General features: G+C 46.4%; 1 protein-coding gene across 2 annotated transcripts in view; it reads right to left on the bottom strand.

The window, feature by feature from the left end:
- The window catches only part of ANO2 (anoctamin 2), a 301,113-nt gene that overhangs the window by 271,884 nt on the left and 8,131 nt on the right, over positions 1 to 21,098 (bottom strand). For both annotated transcript variants that reach the window (XM_079774619.1, XM_079774620.1), the window contains exons 2-3: positions 13,427 to 13,611; positions 11,887 to 12,213 (exon numbers count right to left, since the gene is read on the bottom strand). In XM_079774619.1, the coding sequence (XP_079630745.1) occupies positions 11,887 to 12,213; positions 13,427 to 13,611 (512 nt within the window). The remainder of the gene's footprint in view (positions 1 to 11,886; positions 12,214 to 13,426; positions 13,612 to 21,098) is intronic.

Genomic DNA, 21,098 nt, shown 5'->3' on the forward strand with positions numbered 1-21,098 from the left:
GGGGCTAGGAGGAGGGGAGAGTGTTCCATCTTCTTTGGAAAGCCTTCCCTGCCAACCCCAGCTCTTGGTGATCTCTCCCTCCCATGAACAACTTCTACATGGATTGTCGTTGCTACACATTATACTTTGAATCAATTCAGCACACATTTTTGAATATCTACCATGTGTACGACACTGCACACACACACACAAAAAATAAAGAATACAATACAATTCCTGTTCTCGAAGCCTTCAATCTATCAGGGGACAAGTGAAGTTCCAGAGGATGTACTGTTCTGATGATGTTGCCCAAGTACGAAATTAGGAGCAGAGATTATGGACAGATACAACAGAGCATCACATGCCATTTGTAAGTAATGAGAGTCTCTTTTCAATTATTTTTGCAAAGAGGAGACCTCATTTTGATGCTAATATGTCTTTAACCCTTCTGACATTGGTTAAGGTTCCTTCTTTTTAAAAATTTTTCATTTATTTTTTAAATTGAGGTATAATTGACATACAGTATGATATTAGTTTCAGATGTATCACATAATAAGCTTCCTTCTCAACTAAGAGTGAGCAACGCCCCCACCACCACCATCCTGGGACCTTCTGTAGCCAATTGTATCCAACCAGAAGTTAATGATGTTATTTTATTTCTAGTGAGCTTTATTTTTGTAGTTACTGTCTATTTGTTGGCCAGTGATATTGGTTCTCCATTTTTTATAATAATATAATTCCTTTTAAAATGTATTTAAGTTTAAAAAGTGAGCCAATTTGGCAAAAATATTCAGCAATAAACACTAATGATTATTCCTAAAATCATGAAACTGGTGAGCAGTGGTATTCATGGTATTTAAATAACTGACACTGTGAGATCTTTTGCAAAAGGAACCTGGAAAAGAATTAATCAGCACATTTGACTCGGTGAGTATAGCTCTCATTTCCCAACTAGATAGTTAACCCCTGCACCTCCTCCCCTCAGGCTGCCTAATCCACAATTAGGCATGTTTTTTCATTCATACAATGGGAAGGAAATTCAACTCAGCTCATAGGGAGTGTAAAAATTTGGAAAATTAATGCAAAATGTAGACAAATAAGAGAGCTCACTTGGACCCAGTGACAAAGAGGGAAAAGCCCAAAGCAAGAAGGAACTCCACACCATTCCTGCAAAGAACTTCATTTTATGACATTCTACTCACGGGAGGTGTTGGCTTCACATCTCAGATAAGAAAATAGACCCAACGTGGCTAAGAGGCTTGCTTAAAGGCGCACTCCAGTGCATCCCACTCATTGCCCTCCACAGAGAGAGTTCTTCCCACCATGTCTTGCTGCTGGGAAGGTCCAGATGATGGGCAGGAAGTAACTCCCACTGATAGTCACTGGTGTTCTAAATATTCTACTAGCAGAGCCAGGAACCCTAGACCCCACTCACAGGCTGTGGCCAACTTGGTCCAAAGATGTCCTCTCCAACTCCTCAGAGCACAGTGAGGACAGGACTCAGCAACACACACAGGGCTGCGACCATGGATGAGGATGTGCACCAGGAACCAGCAGCAAACCCATGCAGACTCTGAGGGCCCCATGGCTTCAGCCCCAAGCCTTTGGGGCTTCCTGTGTCTGCACTTAAAAAAGAAGACACAGCAGAACAGCACACTCATCCAACTCCACTCCTTCTGACTTCCTGTTTCTGCGCAAGTACTAAAACCCCACAGGCCCTCTCTGAGGCCCGGGATGCCTCCCCCTTCCACAGGCCTGTGGAGAAGCAGAGTATAAGTTCCTTCACCTGGGAGAGCTCCTAGACAGGGGAGCACCACAGCTTTGGCTGAAACAGCCACAGCCAGACCTAACCCACTCCTCCACACCTGGCAGTGATGGATCCCCAAGCAGAAGCTCAATAAGGTGATTATAAGATTATCAACAGTCACCTTGGCCAGGCCCACACCCAGCTCCTAGGACTGCTGAACTGGACAGACGCTGGCCAAGGTAGGGTGGAGTACAGCAAGCGAAATTCCCAACCCAGCATTGCTCAAGGGACAGCGAGCACATTCTGGGGGACATCAGAATGGACCCAGGGTTCCCACAAATGGCCATTTCCAGGAATTTTTCTGGGGAGATGAATAACGCTCTGGCCCTACCTGGGCTCCTGGGCAAGTCAAAGGGATGGTGGGGTCTCCAAAGTGCACTGTCCACTTCGGGAGACAGTGACACGGACAACTGCCCTGCCAGCTCTTCTTCTTTTGCTTCCACTGTGCTGCTCCTCACAGTCATGGTGCACAGAACAGGGAAGGCTGGGAGCACATTGGAACATTGCTTTTGTCTGTAGCCCAGATGTAAACAGAAGCACGATCTCCCCTGGAGAAAAGCCATCACTCCACTTAGACTGTCCAATCCACTCACCCTTTGCTCATCCAGAACAAAGGTCAGCCTTACTAGCAGAATGTGTCATGAATGCTCAGGAATGTCAGAGCAGGCAGGGGCCTAGGAGACCCGCAAGAGCTGATAGAGCACCCCCAGGTCACATGCTCTCTGCAGAACCTTTTACGAAGGTCCTTAAAATATCAGCACGCTTAACTCCAGCATTCAAACTAGGGACACTTTTAGTTCAAGAAACCATAAGATAAGCAGCAGAAAACCACAAACAAAACGAAGTTGTGAAATGAAACATGATTGGCCAATTCTAAGTTTTCCCCATGAATTTCCTTTTACTTCTCATCCACCTCCTTTGCCTTCAACAAGTACTTACTGACAGGCAAGGAATAATAGCTTCCAAAGGTTTAAGGAAAAAATATATAAGAATAATTTTAAATTGAGAAGAAAAATATCTTTATCAATGCAATTTTTCAGTAAATTGAGAAAACTATCAATTTTTATATCAGCATCGACTACATCAGCCTAAGTCATGGAAACCCAATACTTTCAGGTATACAGTTTCAGAAGTCCTAATTATGCCCAAACTTCTCCTTTCCCAGATGGAGAAGTTGAGGTTCAGAAGGAAACCAGTTAGTGGCAGAATGGGACCTAGAACCCAGGTCTTCTGGCCCTCAGCCCAATCCTCTCCACACTACATTTCCTTCTTGGGTTCAAGCATACCATGGACTAAACCACACATTCCCAAAGGCAATGAGCCATGCACACCACAAGCAGCATGTAGGAACTCAGTTGATGTCACAGTTGTGTGCAGTCAGCATGTCCCACAAATCATGTTCATGTCTCAGAACTCCTCGGGACCCTTCTCTGAGCCAGAGAGCAGCTCGCAGTGTCCCCATCTGGTCTCCCTTCTCACAGCAGACAGGCAGGATTGCCACTCACAGCCTGGGGCTTCTCCTAAATTTTAGGGGTGATGTTCAGGGATTCATAATCTGTTTTGTGCCACGGAGCCATAGGACAGTCTGATAAAATCAATGGACTCCTTCTTAGAATGTTTTTAAATGTGTAAAATTATTAGACAGGGTAATGAGGAGACTAAATACATAGAAATACAATTACCAAAACACTTATACAGGCCTAACCGGTTTGACTCAGTGGATAGAGTGTCGGCCTGTGGACTGAAAGGTCCCAGGCTCGACTCCGGTCAAGAGTACATGCCGGGGTTGTGGCCTCGTTCCCCAGTAGGAGATGTGTAGGAGGCAGCTGATCAATGATTCTCTCTCATTATTGATGTTTCTATCTCTCTCTCCCTCTCTGAAATCAGTATTTAAAAAACAAAAACATTTATACTTAAGTATGCGATGTAGTAATACATGCTTCTTTATCAACACATTGAATAGCAAGACCTATTCTTCCTCTAGAGCACATCTAAAGATTGCTATTATTCTGAAGTAGTAATAATTATAAATGCTTTTGGATATTTGTGCAACAACTATAGTGTGATATAAATCTCTGTGTGATTTCTATTGGTAACAAACTTGGAGGAACTCACAGTAATATAGCTTTGTGCCTAATTATCTTTAATTAAAGTACATGCTAAGTTTCAGTTAAATGTTGGTGAAAATAAAGTATAATTTTCTACCGTCCAAATTTATGAATTTTACCCTTGAAATCTATTCACAAAACCTGTAAGGTTTAAGAGCCCCTGATGTTACCACATAGACCTCAGGACTCATTAGATAATAAGATATATAGCGGCACCCTAATGAGCTGACCATGGATAGCAGGGAGACCCTGTCTACAGTGAAGAACAGGGGACCCAGAACCATCCTTACCACCTGTCAAGCAACAGAAATGACCACTGGGCATCTCCAGACCTTGAGGCTCAAAGAAAGACCCTGCCAGGCACTTGGCTCCACTTGGGCCAGTCAAGCTGCCCACTCAGACTATATCGGAGTATATTTCCTTTTCTTGCAAATAAACTCTTGAGTGCTTTGCTGCCAAAAAAAGAAAAGAACCTGCCATATGCAACACACACTTCAGTTAAACCTTGCAAACATGCACAATCTTCACCTGCATCTCCACTCATGGAAGGTGAATCCTTCCTGGGGACCTGATAAGAGTAGGAGAACCAGCCAGCCCACTCACTTCTTCTGGGACCCTGAGCATCTGGGGCAGGGAGAGGGAAGGTGATTTAGCCAAGAGCTTCAAGGCACAGGTAAGACTTCTCCAAGTCACCCAGACCATCAGTCACTCTCCCAGAACTCTCTTCCCACCTCTTTACTTTAGAACTCATTCTGTGATTCTCTGTGGTCAGGTTCACTTCCCCTAATAGACTATGAGATCCTTAAAGGCAGGATCATGTCTTATTCATTTGTGCGTCGTCAGTGCTTGGCCCGGGACGTGGCACCTATAGGTGCTCATAAATGTCTTCTAAATAAGAGGCAGGAGAGGGGGGGCCAGAAATGGAGCCTGGAAGGTCTCCCTGGCAACTGCTTTCTCCGTGTTTATCTAGGAGCCCCAAACATCTAGCACTGCCTTGAAGAGGAATGATTAGAAGGATAGAGATTAAGTGTTTCCTGACTGGCTCTTCATCAAATACAGAGACTGAGGTAAATAATAGTAGTAATCGCGAATTAAACTCAAAGTATTTAACAACCAGCCTAGGATATTAAGTCAGAACAGGCACTGGCCATGGACCCCCTAACAGTCTTACCAGAAGTGCCAGTTAGACATCAGTCTCCTGGGAAGACAGGAAGTTAACTACAAGGAAAACAGACCTAACAGAGGAAGTCAGCCCATCTTGACTTAATGGTTTGCATAGACTCTCTGTAATCAATATTTTATTTCCTTAAAGCAGTGACTGTCAACATTTTTCATTTCAGGGCACACATAATAGTAAGCTAATTACTAAAATTCTGCAGCACACCAAAAATAATATTAATTTTTGCTGATTTGACAAAAAATAGATAGAATTTTTATTCACTCACACCAGATGGCTATTGTTGTGTTGGTTGTTGTCTTTTTTTTATTTGACAATCTAAGGGAAAAGAGGTCAGTGCTCAGCAGTTAGGTATTGCACGTTTTAAAAATTCTTGCGGCACACTGGTTGAATCGCTGCCTTAAGGTATGAATTAGCAGCATGAGCCTGTAAAGGTCACATCCAGTTCCTGCTCTCTGATGGAATTCAAAGAAATGTCAAGGCCTTCTAGCTTTAATACCCTATGATCCTGTTTTCTCAGACCTCACAGTTTGCATCTGGTAACAGAAACCCAGCAAAACAAACAGCCAGCCAAGCTGGTGCCCTGGCCAGAAGTCCTTCGCCAGGCCCTTCAATGACCCTTGCCCTCCGCTGCTATAGGGAGGACACTGGCAAATAACTGAAGCCCAGAAACTCCTTCCAGCCCCTTTGGAGGGATCCTGGAGACCACGACCTGAAGGCCTTGAGAAAGAGCCACACCAGCACCCTCGCCCCCACACACCTCTAGTCCAACCCTCGGCCTGCTTTTCACTCCACCTTATGGCCAGATTCTTTCATAACCTGGGCAGTGCTTATCTCCAAGGCTAGTTGACTACGTAGCCCAAACACCATCCCTAGAGAGCCATCTTCAGAGACTAAGGGGAACAGTAGTTAGGAGACCTAGTTTCAAGGGACAGCCCTGCTCCTCACCAGCTTGACAAGGCACTTGGGTTTTCTATGACAAGGAAACAATAGCTGCTTAATCACCTCAGTGGGGTTGCCAAGAGCATTAAATGGGAACATTGAATGTCAATTTTTAAATAGTAAGCTCTTTGAAAAAGGAAATAGATACCCAGGTTCAGAGTACTTGAGCTCCCCTCCTTGCCTCTCTCTGTATCCCCACCCCCAGACTTCCTCTAGGCCTCCCCTCTGAGATCAGATCCAACCAGGCCTGGTGGCTCTGCTCTGCCCTGCTATGTGGCCCCAGGGGCTGGGGCTGCTGGGGCTTTGTTTTTTCCCTAAAATCCCTTGGGGCAGGCAAGAAGCCCAAGGCTCCAGCATGCTGCTTCAGTGGGACAGGAACACATCCAAGGCCAGGGGGAAATCATGGTATTTTCCCCAGTCATTAGCACAAGTCAACAGCAGCATGACTGCTGCCCATACTCTCGTGGGCATAACAGCCATCACCAAGAAACAGTATGGACTGGGGCATCGTTAAATTCCACATCTGTATTTTCTCTGCATGTGCTACAGCCTTTCCTAAAAATGCAAACCCCTACCCCATTCCAGAGGAGGAAGCAGACTAATTTTATCATGGAGTTAGCAGGGGTGGGGGACCCTTGTCCCATAGAAATACACCACTCCCCTCACTCCAGCTCCCAACAGCCAGCTCTCGATGCCTGAGACAGAGCGATGACAGAAAGACCTCCGGGGATACTGTCACCCTAGAAAACCAAACAGCAAGGTTTCCCTAAGGATCAGGAAATTTCCTAAGTCCTATTTTCCTAACAAAGCGAGATTTGAGAGTTTTGCAGACACAAGCTCTATATGGGTCAGAGAGAAGACAGCAGCAGGGAGATGCCCATCTCCACACGGGTGGCCCTCAACTGCCCAAATCAGCAGTGAAGAGGCAAGTGTCTCTTCAAATGAAATTCTAATCAAATGGAAGAATGTAACAAAATACATAGGAAAACTACTGAAAAATACTGAATAGTCTTTAAAATATGAACATGGACAATGCCAATATATGAAAATATGCACACAAACTGAAAAAGTGAAGCACCAAATGGAAGATAAGCACCAATTATCATCCTCTCTAAAGTGTGCCAGTAGCAACTAAAGTCAGAAGTGAATTCTGCAATACTCAATCTGATTGGTGGATGCAAAGTTCCTTTGATCTGTAGACTGAGTGAGTAATGTTTAATGGGTCTCTCATAGAAACCCATTTTTCTCCAATTATCTTAAAATCAAAGTGAACCCAGAACCCAAAAGACAACCACCCTTCTAGGACAACTGAGCAGGAGGGGCCTCGGCACCTGCTCTCCAAACTGCCACCAGGGGCAGTCAAGCAATGTCCCCTCTCCTGTGAGGTGTCAGTTCCAGACTGCGGCTCAAGGCCAGAGGCTGAGCATCCTAACACAGAGAAGAGTTGCTCAGACCCCAACAGGCCCCCAGAAAGTTGTTCAGACCTTCACAGGTCCCAGTTAATGCATCTCTAATCTGTATTTACCAACATGGCATGGGGGATGGGGGGCAGGCAGAGAAGATCATGAACCACCAGCCCTGAAGGAGGTAACTATTCATTCTTAGTCTTGTCGATGGCACACAACTAGAAGCAACTTAATGTCCATTATCATCATGGGAGTGACTAGGTAAATTGTGGGGAGGGCATATTATTCATCCATTAGGAGAAAAATGGATTAAATGCACGTGCAGAATGTGAACGGTCTGAAAAATATAGGGCTGAGAGAAAAAGTGGGAAACAGAATGGGCTAAGGAGTGCCTTATATCAATTCATAATGCACACAATGCTGAGAAACTGCCACCGCCAAGAGGATCCTAAGGGATCATGACCACGAAATGCAACGAGGTGTCCGGGATGTAATCCTGAGACAGAAACAGCACAGTGGGCAAAAACTAAGGAAATCTGAATAAAGTCTAGATTTTAGTTAATGATAATGTATTGATATGGGTTCACTAATAGTGTTATATGTACCATATTAATGTAGATGTTAATAATAGGAGAACTGGGTACAGGGTATACGGGAACTCTGTCCAATTTTTCTGTAAATCTAAAACTGTTCTAAACAATAAAGCCTATTTTAAAAATGAAAAAAAAATACATAAAGCAAGAACAACACTACACATTTCCCAGAACCACAAAGCATTGGAATAATTACCTGTGGAGTGAGCAGGCAGTGAAGAGTGAGGAGAGATATTTAAATAAATAAGGAGAGGGTGGTCCTTGTGCAGACCAATGATAATAATGCACCATGACTGAGAAGTGCAATGAACTCAATTCTTTGCATCAGAGGTCCCAAAACTAATAACAATAATACATTTTTAGGAGAGAGAGAGAGAGAGAGAGACCGAGAGAGACCGAGAGAGACCGAGAGAGACCGAGAGAGAGAGAGAATACAGTAGGTCCTGATGGCTACATGAATGTTGGGAGCTCTGGTGACAGAAGGGGGAACCAGGGAAGTTGAAATAGCCCTAAGAAGGAGAAGTTAGATAGACTTTGAAGGCAGGGGTGGGGACTGGGAGGGAGCAGCTTTTGGTGGTAACAGCAATCCAGGACCCACTCCACAGCCCCATCTAACACTGGTCAATCCTAATTCCCAGCCAAAGCCAGGAAAATCCAATAGCAACTAAAATAAGACATGCTGGAAGGCAGCAGAGATGGGCAGTGATACTATTAGTAATAGTAGTAAAAGTCAACAGGACAGTTATATTTGAATTTGAGATCAACAACAAATAATTTTTTAATATAAGTATAGCCCCAATATTGCATGGGACACACTTATCCTAAAAAATTATTTATTGTTCAAAAATACAAATTTTACTAGCCATTGTGAATTTTTATCTGCTGAACCTGGTAACTCTACATAGTAATAATAGCAAATACTGTTCTAGATACTTTATTTAATTATCTTGTTTCATATTCATAACAACCCAGTGAAGAACGTATTGTTATTCCCACTTTATAGACATGAAAACTTTGACTCAAAAGGATCTAGTCACTTGCCCAAGGTTGTGAGGCTGGTATATGCCAGGCCTGGGATGTGAACATCTGTACTCTGACTCCAGAGTCCATGTCTTTTTTTTCTTCATCCTTATTGTTTAAAGTATTAATATGTCCCCATTTTCCCCTATTGACCTCTCCAATCCCGCCCTCGCCCCTTACCCCAGGCCTTCACCAACCTATTGTCTGTATCCATGGGTTATGCATATATACATACAAGTTCATTGATTGATCTCTTTACCCCGCCCACCCTCCCCTGCCTTCCCTCTGAGGTTTGACAGTCTGTTTGATACTTCCATGTCTCTGGCTCTAATAGAGTACAGACAGTCCTAGGGTTACGTCAGACTCAATGTACATTGTTTTGTGGTAATGTCGCCATCTCCCATTTATTTATATAAAAAAAAGTTCCATCAATTTGACATATGTACATATGTGCTTTATGTATTTTTATTATTTATTTACCACAAGTAAAGGTCAGGAATTGTTATATTCCTTTTAAATTTTTTTTTACTGTTTCACTTCATTACTGCTGTGTATGTGCTCCATGTGAATGACATAGGTGCTTATGTAGGTGGGTTCCGACTTACTGTGAAAATCGCATTACTTGGCACCGTAGGAACAGATTTCCCATGTAACCCAAGGACCTACTGTACACATCTTGAGCACAATGCTTCCCAGCTGAGCAGGGAAACAAAGTGGGACCTCCACACCCTGACATCTACAGGCAGGTGTGGGTACTGCAGCCTGGCCATAGTGGTAGTGCCAAAAGTTCTCTGGCCCTCAAAACACAGGACTACCTCAAGAAACCTTCCCACCAGACCCCAATCAGAGGCACCAAGTGAGCTTTGGGTTTCAAAAAGTGAAAATCAGCACCCTCACAAAAGGGACCCCAAGCAGCCCTAAAAGAGAGCACTTTGCCTACACTGCTGGAAAGAATAACAAGAGAAGTAGCTCCTGGCTTAAGGATCTGGATAAGCAGCATGAGTCAGCACAAAGGTCTGAGTCAGGCCACATGCCATCCTGCCTGGAGACAGAGAAATGCATGAATGACCTCTGGGGGTCCCTTCCAGTTTGGGGACAACCTTAACTTGATTCTTACAAAACAGGTTTCTGATGAGAATGGCACTGCACCCCTCAACATGACACTTCTAAAAAGAATCATAATGAGTATTTATTGAGCACCTACTATGTGCCAAATATTGTGCTGAATGTTCTCATTACCCTGGTCTAATAATGGGACATGTAAAACTAAAATCCATCGGGGTGTCTATTATTTCGTAGATGAGGAAGCTGAGACTTGGGGAGGTCACTTATTTATTCAACTAACATGTGTTAAGCACCTACTACTTTATTGTTTAGACTCTGTGTTGGGTGCTGGGGATACAACAGTGAACCAAACAAGACCCCTGTCTTGATGGAGCAGGTGGGGCACAGATTATAAAAACAAATAAACATCTCATGTTATTTCAGGTAGTGGGGCTAAGTGTGATGAAGAAAAGTAAAGCAGGATCAAGGAACAGAGTGAAGGGGCAGTGGTATTCTAGCTAGGATGGTCAGGGAAGATGTGTGGAAGGAGGTAGCATTTGAGCAGAAGTGTAAAGTAAGGGAGTGAGTATGCACAGGTCTGGAGAAGGGTACAGAGGCAGAGGGAACAACCAGTACAAAGGCCTTGACGTGAGGGTGGCCAAAACATACAAGATAAGGCTGGTGGGCTGGAGCAGGTGTAGGAGGATGGGAGGAGTAGAAAATGAGTTTGGAGAGTATGGTGATAGCAGGTCATTTTTAAAGGATCACTGTGGTGTGGAGAAGTGGATGGGTAAATGAATTAATAAATAAATGGATGGATGAAGGGATAGATGGATGAATGGATGGACAATAGACAGATATGTGGATAAATGAAATTCCATGGATTCCCTTAAGATGGCTACTGCCCAGAGGTGAAACTATATATAGCTCACATGTTTAGTTCCCAAATAACCAACTCCCTCAGGATCCCAGGCAAGCACAGGCCTTAGTGAAGTAGAGCCTGTATATTGGAATTTTGATCCATAATTCAACAGGAAAACAGGGTCTTCATCCCAAGGAAACCATTACAGAGAAGGCCATAGGATGGGGCCTGAGAACACCAGGAAGAAATGTCCTGCCTTCAGTCCCTACTAGGCTGACTCCCACACAAGAGGCTAGTGCGCAAGCGTGCGTGCGCGCGCATACACACACACACACACACACACACACACACACACACACACACACACACGCACACCTACTACCTGGGATCCCCTAGGTAGAGTCAGTAGCTATACCAAAACTCTTCCTCAAGTCCTTGAGCAAGAAAATCTGGTTTTTCCACCAGAAAAAAAAGCCACCTTTCAGAACAAAGCCAAGGCTCCCTATAAATCAGTGGTTCTCAACCTTCCTAATGCCGCGACCCTTTAATACAGTTCCTCATGTTATGGTGACCCCCAACCATAAAATTATTTTCGTTGCTACTTCATAACTGTAATTTTGCTACTGTTAATGAATCGTAATGTAAATATCTGTGTTTTCCGATGGTCTTAGGCAACCCTGCTAGCGGTTCTCAACCTGTGGGTTGCCTAAGACCATCAGAAAACACAGATATTTACATTACAATTCTTAACAGTAGCAAAATTACAGTTATGAAGTAGCAACAAAAATAATTTTATGCTTGGGGGTCACCACAACATGAGGAACTGTATTAAAGGGTCACGGCATTAGAAAGGTTGAGAACCACTGCTATAGATGAAGCTGGTAACCAAGAGCCCAGCCCTGCAGGGTCATCCCATCCCACAACCCTGTGACACCTGCCCAACCTCACCTCCATGTCCTTCTCAAGCTCCAGCCCAGCTTCCATCAGGTTGTGCTCAAACTCCTCCCGCTGCTCCTTCCTCTCCTCTTCCAGGGCATCCAGCCGCCCCAGCTCAATGTCACGAGAGCCCCCAGCATGGGGCTCCTTGCCAGTCTCCCCATTGGAGATGATGGCCAGTGACTGGCCAGGGGAGCTGTGGCTGGGATGTGCCCCACGTTTCCGGTAGTGGTAGGCCAGCACATAGTCAACCTTCCTTTGGTTGTCATAGAAGTGCATGCGACTCAGAGGGGCCTCTGAGGACACTGGCTCGTTGGCATCCAGGTAGTTGTTGATGACCTGGCCAGAGAAAACAATAGAAATAGTGGGGTCTGGTGAGGAAGGGGTGAGAGACAGAGGATGCAGACCTTGCTCTGGGCCCCAAAAAATGCACTAGGAAGCAAGCCCCTTAGGCCCCAAGGCCCCAACTGCCCCAGTTTAAGGACAAGGTGGCCTAAATTCACCTGCCACACCCACCCCACACAGGCTTCCACCCACTTGTCCACAGCCCAAGCATGGGTGCCTTCACACCTGCTCCAGCCTTCATGCACACATACATGCTCACATACAGACTGCACACACAGCACCAAACCCATGCACAGCCCCACTACCTGCCTCCACACACAGAGCCCCAGGCCCACTCCTGCATGTACACACAATCACTCACCCAGCTCTCTGCACCAGCACTCCTGCACACACACCCGTGCACACGTATATTACCCAAGTGCACTCTGACATGCACACAGCTCTCCACATGCACAGTGGCACACCCACTTCCTTGCAAATCCATAACATGCATACACACACACACACATGCACACGCAGAGTACTCACTGGCAGGTTCTCTGAATCCATTGGAACAAAAGCCAATTTCTGGTCACCTGGCCCACCCCCACCTCCCACCCCGAGGGGATTCACTATACACTATGCTCCTCACAGCCCCACATCATCCTCTTCCTCCTCCTCTCCAGCCACTGGTGGCAGCAGGGGACTGACTCCTGCTCCCGTCCACCTGTGGAGATGGGACATTGAAAGAAGAGGAGAAAGAACGAGGCAGAGCAGAGGAGGGACCTGCCTCCCCTTTGGGTGTTTCCCTGTTTATTACTGGCTTGATACCCAGCTGCCTCAGCAGCCACCTGAGAGGTCACCTGGGCAACCAGGCACAGGGGAAAGCCTCCAGAGCCACCACAGCAGAGGTGGGAGGGGAGCTGCGGAGTCTGCAGACCGACAGGTGGGATCACCGGGCCTCTCACACCTCCTCCTTCAGGTCCTCTGACCAAAAGACTCCAGCGTAGCTGGGACATTACACTGTCATGACTTATAGAGAAAGGAAAGGAAAAGGGGCCTAATAAAAACCCTGAGTCTCTCTCTCTCTCTCTCTCTCTCTCTCTCTCTCTCTCTCTCTCTCTCACACACACACACACACACACACACACACACGCACCTGCCCCCCAAGTGGAATTTCCCCAGTCATGAGGCTCCCCTTGGCCATCCCCCCAAGCCCAGTACTCACAGAGCTGCTGTGGGAGCTCTCTTCACCGGACAGCTGGCCACAATCTTGGTTGGAGCTGCCATGTAGACCTGGGGCTGGGGGACCCTGCACCTTGAGGTATTGTTGTCCTTGTTTGGGGCCCCGGCTGCCCCTGGCCACTGCACGAGGGCTCAGCTTGCGTGGGGAGCCAGGGAGCAAGGGGATGTCTGTGAGAAGAAAAGACAAAGCAGGCAAAGCCACTTCAGGTGGTGGGGAAGCCAGGACACAGAGGAGCCCAGGCACTGCAGGAGACACAGTGGGTGGTCCTTAAAAAATGGCATGTCTCCTCAGAGCCTTGGTAATCCAGGGTCACACTGGCCATAGGGGAGAAGAGAGTGGAGAAGGGGAGTCTCACTCCACTACACACACACACACACACACACACACACACACACACACACACACACGGAGAGCCTGGAGCCACCAGCAGGAGCCTCTGTGGATGATCTCTGTCATAATCTCTTATGATTCCCAGACAAGAGGGTGGCATCAGGGGAGCCAAGGTAGGTGGGACACTGTCTGCAGACACACCTGGAATTAATGCCAAAGACAGGCTGAGGGCCTCTCCCGGGGCAGCCAGACCAGCCAGCACCACTCCTCGAGGAAAGAAAGAGCAAGGACAAACCAATGGTGAGCCCGAGGAGGGCAGGGGTGTCGTCTGACAAAAGGGCAGCCTCCAATGCCCTTGAGGGGTCCCCACACACCTTCTGGCTCCACCAAGGCCTCAGAGCTCATGGCCCTTCCTTGATCCTCCCCAGAGCAGTCCTTCTAACGATAGCACTGCAGTGCTAGTTCCAAAGACTCCCAGCAGCACCCCGGAGGGAGAGGAACCCAGTGGGTGATGGAATGCAGCATATTAGAAGTGGGGGGACTGAGAGATGAAATACTGCAGTTCCACTTTGCACAAAAGTCCCAGACAGGGGCCACAAGTTGCCAGGGTCTCACAGCTGATCAGACCCAGTCTTTTCCAACCTCTGAGGAATACTTTTAAGCAGAGAAGCATCGTCCAGTGCACCTGGATTTGACCCTCAGCTCTGCCACCTGGACTTGACCCTCAGCTCTGCCACCTAGGCTGAACCCTCAGCTCTGCCACCTGGGCTTAACTCTCAACTCTGCCACTTGTCACTCAGCTCTGCCACCTATACTTGAGCCTCAGGTCCGCCACCTGGGCTGAACCTTCAACTCTTCCACATGCTGACCCTGTGACCTCTCTGAGCCTCTTTCTTCAACTGTAACGGGAAGAGAATCCCAATGGTGCAGGATTGTAATAAGCATGAGAACTAGAGATATGATGAAAAGTACCCAGGACAGTCATTAGCCTATGTGTGTGCAACAAAAGGTGGTTATTATAATTGCTCTCATTATTTTCATTTTAAGCTCTGTGTGAACAGAAATTACACCTTATAATTCAAGCTCAGCCCTTAGCCCCTGCTGAATGAATGAGTGAATTAATTAGTTAACAAACAGCAGCTCTTCCTGGTCTCTTGAAACAGAGCTCTGGCCAGTTACCAGTTTGTGGAGCAGCCCCTGTGTGCATGCTCTCTGCTGGGCAGTTTCAGTAAGCCTAGGACATTGGTCCCTGCATCTGAAAAACTTAGCATCTTTCACGCAGGAAACACAAGTATGACCAGCAGAGTAAAGCTTTCATAATTTATTTCTATATTGTGGGCTCCAGTCCATGTTGTGGGAGACCAGAAAGCTAGGTCAAGATAGGCTTCCCAAGGAATTAAGCCTAAAGCTAGTTTTGAAGGGTAGGTGGCTTCTGGAAGACACTCCCTAGAGACAGAACACAGTGGGCAAGAGTGGGCATGCGTGCTGCTGGTGTAATAGAGCGACCTCCAGCTCAGGACATCAAGGGAGGGGCTTCTTCATTGGTCTTTGGTCTTGCCTCATCTCTCTCCCTCATGCTTTTCTGCATGCTTGCCCACTAACTAGTGCAGAATAGGACTCCACACCCCAAGGAAAGCCTGAAGACCTCCAGATGCATGCCTCACAAGCCAAAGATCATTCTAATGTATAACTGGGCAGGTAACAAAGGTTACCTATACCAAGCTCATCAAGGTCCACCCTTCCTTCACCACTATACTCACATTCACAATTGTGACTCGGGACAACTCAGATTCAAAGTCAACCCAAAGCTTTAATCAAACCACTATCCAGGAGCCACCATGCCTTAAAGGTGCCACCTGGGTTTGAGGCTGGCCTCCAGGGCCCCACTGGTCATCCTGGCTGCTCTCTCTGCTTGTTTTCTGACACAGACATCACAGCTAGATCCAACCTCCACCATCCCACTGGCTGAAGGTACCTTAGGTTGTGCTACAGAGGCAGATGAAGGAACAGGAGCAGAGATTTTGAGAGAAAAATAGTAGAAACTAAAGTCAGGGAGAGGCTCAAATCTAAAAGAAAAAAACAGGCAGAACTTGTTTTTAGAGTCCTGTAGATGCCTATCTATAGATTGCACTCTTCCCTGAGCTGCCCAAGGCCCCTCCCCACCTTTGATTCTCCCGTATTCTATGTCTGCACCTTCCCATCCACCATCAGGGCCTTCGATAGCCATTCCTTCTTCTGGCTGTTGGCTGTCAAGGATAAGAAGCAAATTTATAGCCAATGCTGACATCTTGACATAATATAAGTCAAAGCACTTTGAAATCTCTTTTTAAAAAATTTTGAAATCTTTAAAGGGTCCTACAGATGTTACTAGCCTTGCATGTTTGCAGAGGCAGAGGTCTTAGCTGAAGGAATCCTCTCTGAAGGCGGACACTGGTACACTGTGCTAGGGGAAGAGAGAGATGCTGAAAGGCAGCAGTTCTTCCTGGGTCCTTCAAGTCATGCCACCTCTTAAACAGTTTGGCACAAATCTTTAGGGTCACAACAAAGGCTCGGAGCTTGGAGGGCCCTTGCAGTAGGGAGAAAAATAGGACAGGATGTGGAGAACTTGTTAGAGAAAGGCTCGGCAGCAGGTGATGGGGGGAGGTGGGGAGGACTGGAGCAAAGGTACCAGGGGACACAAGCAAAAGGGAGCCAGAGAAAGAGCAGGAAGTGGGTTCCCCAGGCCTGGAGAAGGGGAGGGGAGCCATCAGGGCCCGAAGAGATTCCCAGAGCTTCCAGGATAGAAAAGCAGGAGAAGTTCTCCAGAGCGAGCTGGACTTCCAGGCATCAGGGCTTTCCCTTAAAATGCCCTGTGGCACCGTTACTCTCATTACTAACCACTGGCAGGTGAAGTGTGCAGTGCCCTGAGAAATCGGGCAGCCTCTGTCACTAGCCTTTCAAGGCCAGGGCTGCCCTGAGTGGAGATAGAGCATCCAAACTCTTTTAGGACAAGAACAAGACTCCAAGTGGGGGTGGTTCTACCAACAGGCAGGCCTTCTTGGGAGCTTCAGAGAGAACCAGTCACTTTTAGATTTTGAAGGCACTCACCCTGGCCTCTCCCCAAGCATCTTACCATGAACAGATTTCAGTTAGGATCAACACTTACTGAGGTCTCCCCCTGCTTCCCTGCATGCATTTGACCCAGGAAAACAGTCTAAATTTTAAACTCCAAGCTCAAAATTTGGATCCACTGGCCCTGCTGATCACCCCTCTCTTGCCCCATAGGTCTTGCTAAACAGCACCTTTCTAAGCCTCTGTGCATGGTCAGAGAAATCAGGAAAACCCTCCAGTTCTCTCCACACAAAAGGGATCATTTAAAATCTTCCTCTTCAGCTCTGCTTGTCTTATAGCCTTGGCTCAAAAATAGCCCTCTCTTTGTGAATAAGTGTTTTCAAATTGCAGCATTATTTGTGGTGGCCAATCCATGAAAACAACCAAAGTATTCTTCTGTCAACGATTGGATAAAGAAGATGTGGTACATATATACTATGGAATACTACTCAGCCATAAGGAAAGATAAAATACTGCCGTTTGCAACAACATGGATGGATCTTGAAAGTATCATGCTAAGTGAAAACGTCAGACAGAAAAAGTCAAGAACCTTATGATTTCACCCATATGTGGGATATAAAACTGGAAGTAACAAATGAACAATCAATACAAACAAACAAACAAATATGTAGGCAACAGTATGGTAGTTACCAGAGGGGAAGAGGCAGGAGAGATAGTAAAGGAGATAGTAAAGGGTAGAGAGAGTCAAATATATGGTGATGGAAGATTTTACTTTGGATGATAAGCACACAATGCAATATACAAGTGATGTATCATATAGTTATACACTTGAAATCTATATAATTTTATTAACAATGTCATCCCAATAAATTTTTTAATTTAAAAAAAGGTTTTAAAGAACAGCTTTTTCTAGCTTGATGCTCAAACATCTCTTTGCTGATGATGATCCTACCACAAGTTCATCCTTACCTTGAACCTGGATAAGTATGAGTTTTCTGCCACTAATCCTACTCCCCTCAGATCCTCTTCGATCCTCCCCAATCCTCCACCCTCCTTGCACACTACGGCTAATACTACCATTTTGAAACAATCTGATCAAGTTACTCTCATTCAGTGGATTTTCATGCTTCTTAGGATGAAGACCAAATTGTCTAATATGGCATACAGGGCCTTTCACAATCTGGGCCCTGCCTACTGTCTGAACTGCTTCATCTGTTTACACCAATCCACAGCCTGCCTTCGCTGCCCCTCTCCTCTTGCACACACCATCATGCCATGCTCCAATCACAACTGGACATTTTTGGGGGAAAGGGTAAAATATTTATAATCTTTCACATCTCTATTCATTAATGCCAAAACATTTTATTTCTCAAGCACTATATAATACATTGGAAATATATAAGGCCAAATAGAACCTGGGCCTTTCCACCAACCCCTCGGTGCTCACAAGAAATGAGGATTAATAAAGAAGGAAGATAGATTAGTAAGGAGATAATTTCAGGAATGAGAGAAGAACAAAGTCGGAGTATGAACAAGGACCTAAAGAAGCAGAAGCCCTCACCTCTCAGAGAACCTGAGTTTTGAGGTGCATCTAGAAAAGTAGGTATCTTCCAATGGGCAAGGTAGGAAAGGAGATTCCAGGGAGAAAGACAATAATTTGCATGGACCTTTGCAATCAGCCACTGAGCTTAGCTGTTTCAGATCATCAACCTCACAAAGCAGAGTGCCTGCCTCCTTCTGTTCATTTTCCACCCACATAATCCCATTAGTTTCCAACTATGTTGTGGGATTTGAGGGTGGATTTCAGGAAGGACCCCTCTGATTTAAGTACATACTTTTAATATGAATTATAAGGCCCCTTAACCGTATTTACTGTCAACCTTCCCAGTATCAATCATCTGCTAGTCACTTTACACACACACACACACACACACACACACACACACACACACACTCCAGAAAGACTGAACTACCTGCTTCAAGGAGGTGACATATGGGGAAGCACAGGACTTGGTTGGAAAGTTTGTAAGGAGGAATCTCCGAAAGGTCGGGGGCCTCTAACAGGAGCTGGCCAAAGTGGCAACCTCTGCCTTGACTTTTCCAAACAAGTCTGAGCCCCCAGGTGGTTTACTGGAATCTTTATGCTTAGTCTTCAGATGCATGTGTCCTCTCAAGGATGCTAACCCTACTGATAGTATCTAATAGTTAATTTTAGTTCAAGCTGCTGTTACAATAAAAGCCTAAGGAGGCAGGTGAACGGGAGCTGTTCGGTTTCTCAAGCCAAGCAGTCCCTTAGCCCTCTCTTTCACAGAATCGTGTGCCAGAGTAATCATTCCTAAGTTGCTTGGGGTCTGCCGGTCAGCCCTGGCAGTGACATGCTTTTTCTTGTATTTGGTCTTTAAAATTGTCCTTCCTTCTGCTTTTAACCAGCTCTCCTCAATTCTATACCAATCCCCATTCTGTTAACATGCAGAGTTCATGAGTTATAATAACATTAAAGAATTATAAGCAGGGAAGCAACATGATTAGAATTACATTAGAAAGATCACTCTGGCTATAGTGAAGATAAATGAGGTGTCAGGAAAAGGATGGATGAATGGATGGATGGATGGATGGATGGATGGATGGATGAATGGATGGATGGATGGATGGATGGATCTCAACTCCTTTGCTGCTATAGGTGAACCTTCATAAACCTTATTTCACTGGTAACCAAATACCTCCATTGTCCTGAGGCTTACAAACAATGTGGCATTCAAAGACTCCCATATCTGGCTGTTACATATCTCTGCTGCCTTATCTGTCCATCAGATAAGAACATTCAAGTTTACTCAAACCTATGTCCAAGCTGAGCCTCACTCTGTGCCTTTGCTCAGGCAGTCATCCCTGCTTGGAATGCTCTCTCCACTTGTCTAAGTCTCACCCAGATAAAGTCTTACTCATACACTGAGCCTTCCCTAACCACTTAAGGAAGAACTCAAAATGTTCAGAAAATTTGCCTGTTATGTCTTTGTATTCCTAGTATAGGACTCTGGATGCAACAGAGGCTCAGCAAAAGTTTGGAGGTAATGATGTAGGGAATTGGAGACTCCTTTATTACAAGTGAACTAGAGGCCCAGTGCACTGGGGGAGGGGGAGGGAGGTGTCCCTCAGCCCAGTGGGATCATGCCTAAATCAGCAATCAGACATCCCTCCCACAATCTGGGACTGCTGGCTCCCAACCGCTTACCTGCCTGCCTGCCTGATTGCCCCTAACCACTTCTGCCTGCCAGCCTGGTCACCCCCTAACCACTCCCCTGCCACCCTGATCAATGCCTAATTGCTCCCCTGCTGGCCCGATTGCCCCCAACTGCCCTTCCCTGCAGGCCCAGTCACCCCTAACTGCCCTCCCCTACTGGACTGGTTGCCCCTAACTGCCTTCTTTCCCCTGCAGGCCTGGTCACCCCCAACTACTCTCCCCTGCAGGCCTGGTCCCCCACAACTGCCCTCCCCTGCAGGCCTGGTACCCCCAACTGCCTTCCCCTGAGGCCTGGTCGCCCCCAACTGCCCTCCCCTGCCGGCCCAGTCACCCCTAACTGCCCTCCTCTGCTGGCCTGGTTGCCCCTAATTGCCTTCCCCTGCAGGCCTGCCCCCCCCCCAACTGCCCTCCCCTGCAGGCCTGGTCACCCCCAACTGCCTTCCCCTGCAGGCCTGGTCCCCCACAACTGCCCTCCCTCCCCTGCTGGCCTGGTCACCCCTAACTGCCCTCCCCTGAAGGCCTGGTCACCCCCAACTTCCCGCCCCTAGAGGGCTTGTCCCCTCCCCTGCAGGCCTGGCCACCCACAACTGCCCTCCCTGCCAGCCATCTTGTGGCGGCCATATTGTGACCACATGGGGGCAGCCATCTTGTGACCACATGGGGGTGGCCATCTTGTGTGAGGGCATGATAGTCAATTTGCATATTACCTCCTTATTATATTATATAGGATTTTGAACAGAGTGGCTTCCCCTCTGAACTGAACACAAGACTGCCCTAATTATAACAGTAGCTATAACAACCCTAACTACTGACATCCTGCATGTGCTGGGCACTGTTCTAAGAACTTTACGTGTATCAACTCATTTAATCTTCAGGATAATCCTATCAGATAGGTACTATTGTTTTCCCATTTTACTGATGAGGAAACTGAGGCATAGAGTAGTTAGGCAACCTTCCCAAAGTCATCAGCTAATAAGTGGCATATTCACAGTCCATACTTTTAACCTCTAGGCTAACCTGTGCTCAAGAAGAGGA

This window comes from Cnephaeus nilssonii (genome assembly GCF_951640355.1).
Source record: "Cnephaeus nilssonii genome assembly, chromosome: 6".
NCBI classification, from domain to species: domain Eukaryota; kingdom Metazoa; phylum Chordata; class Mammalia; order Chiroptera; family Vespertilionidae; genus Cnephaeus; species Cnephaeus nilssonii.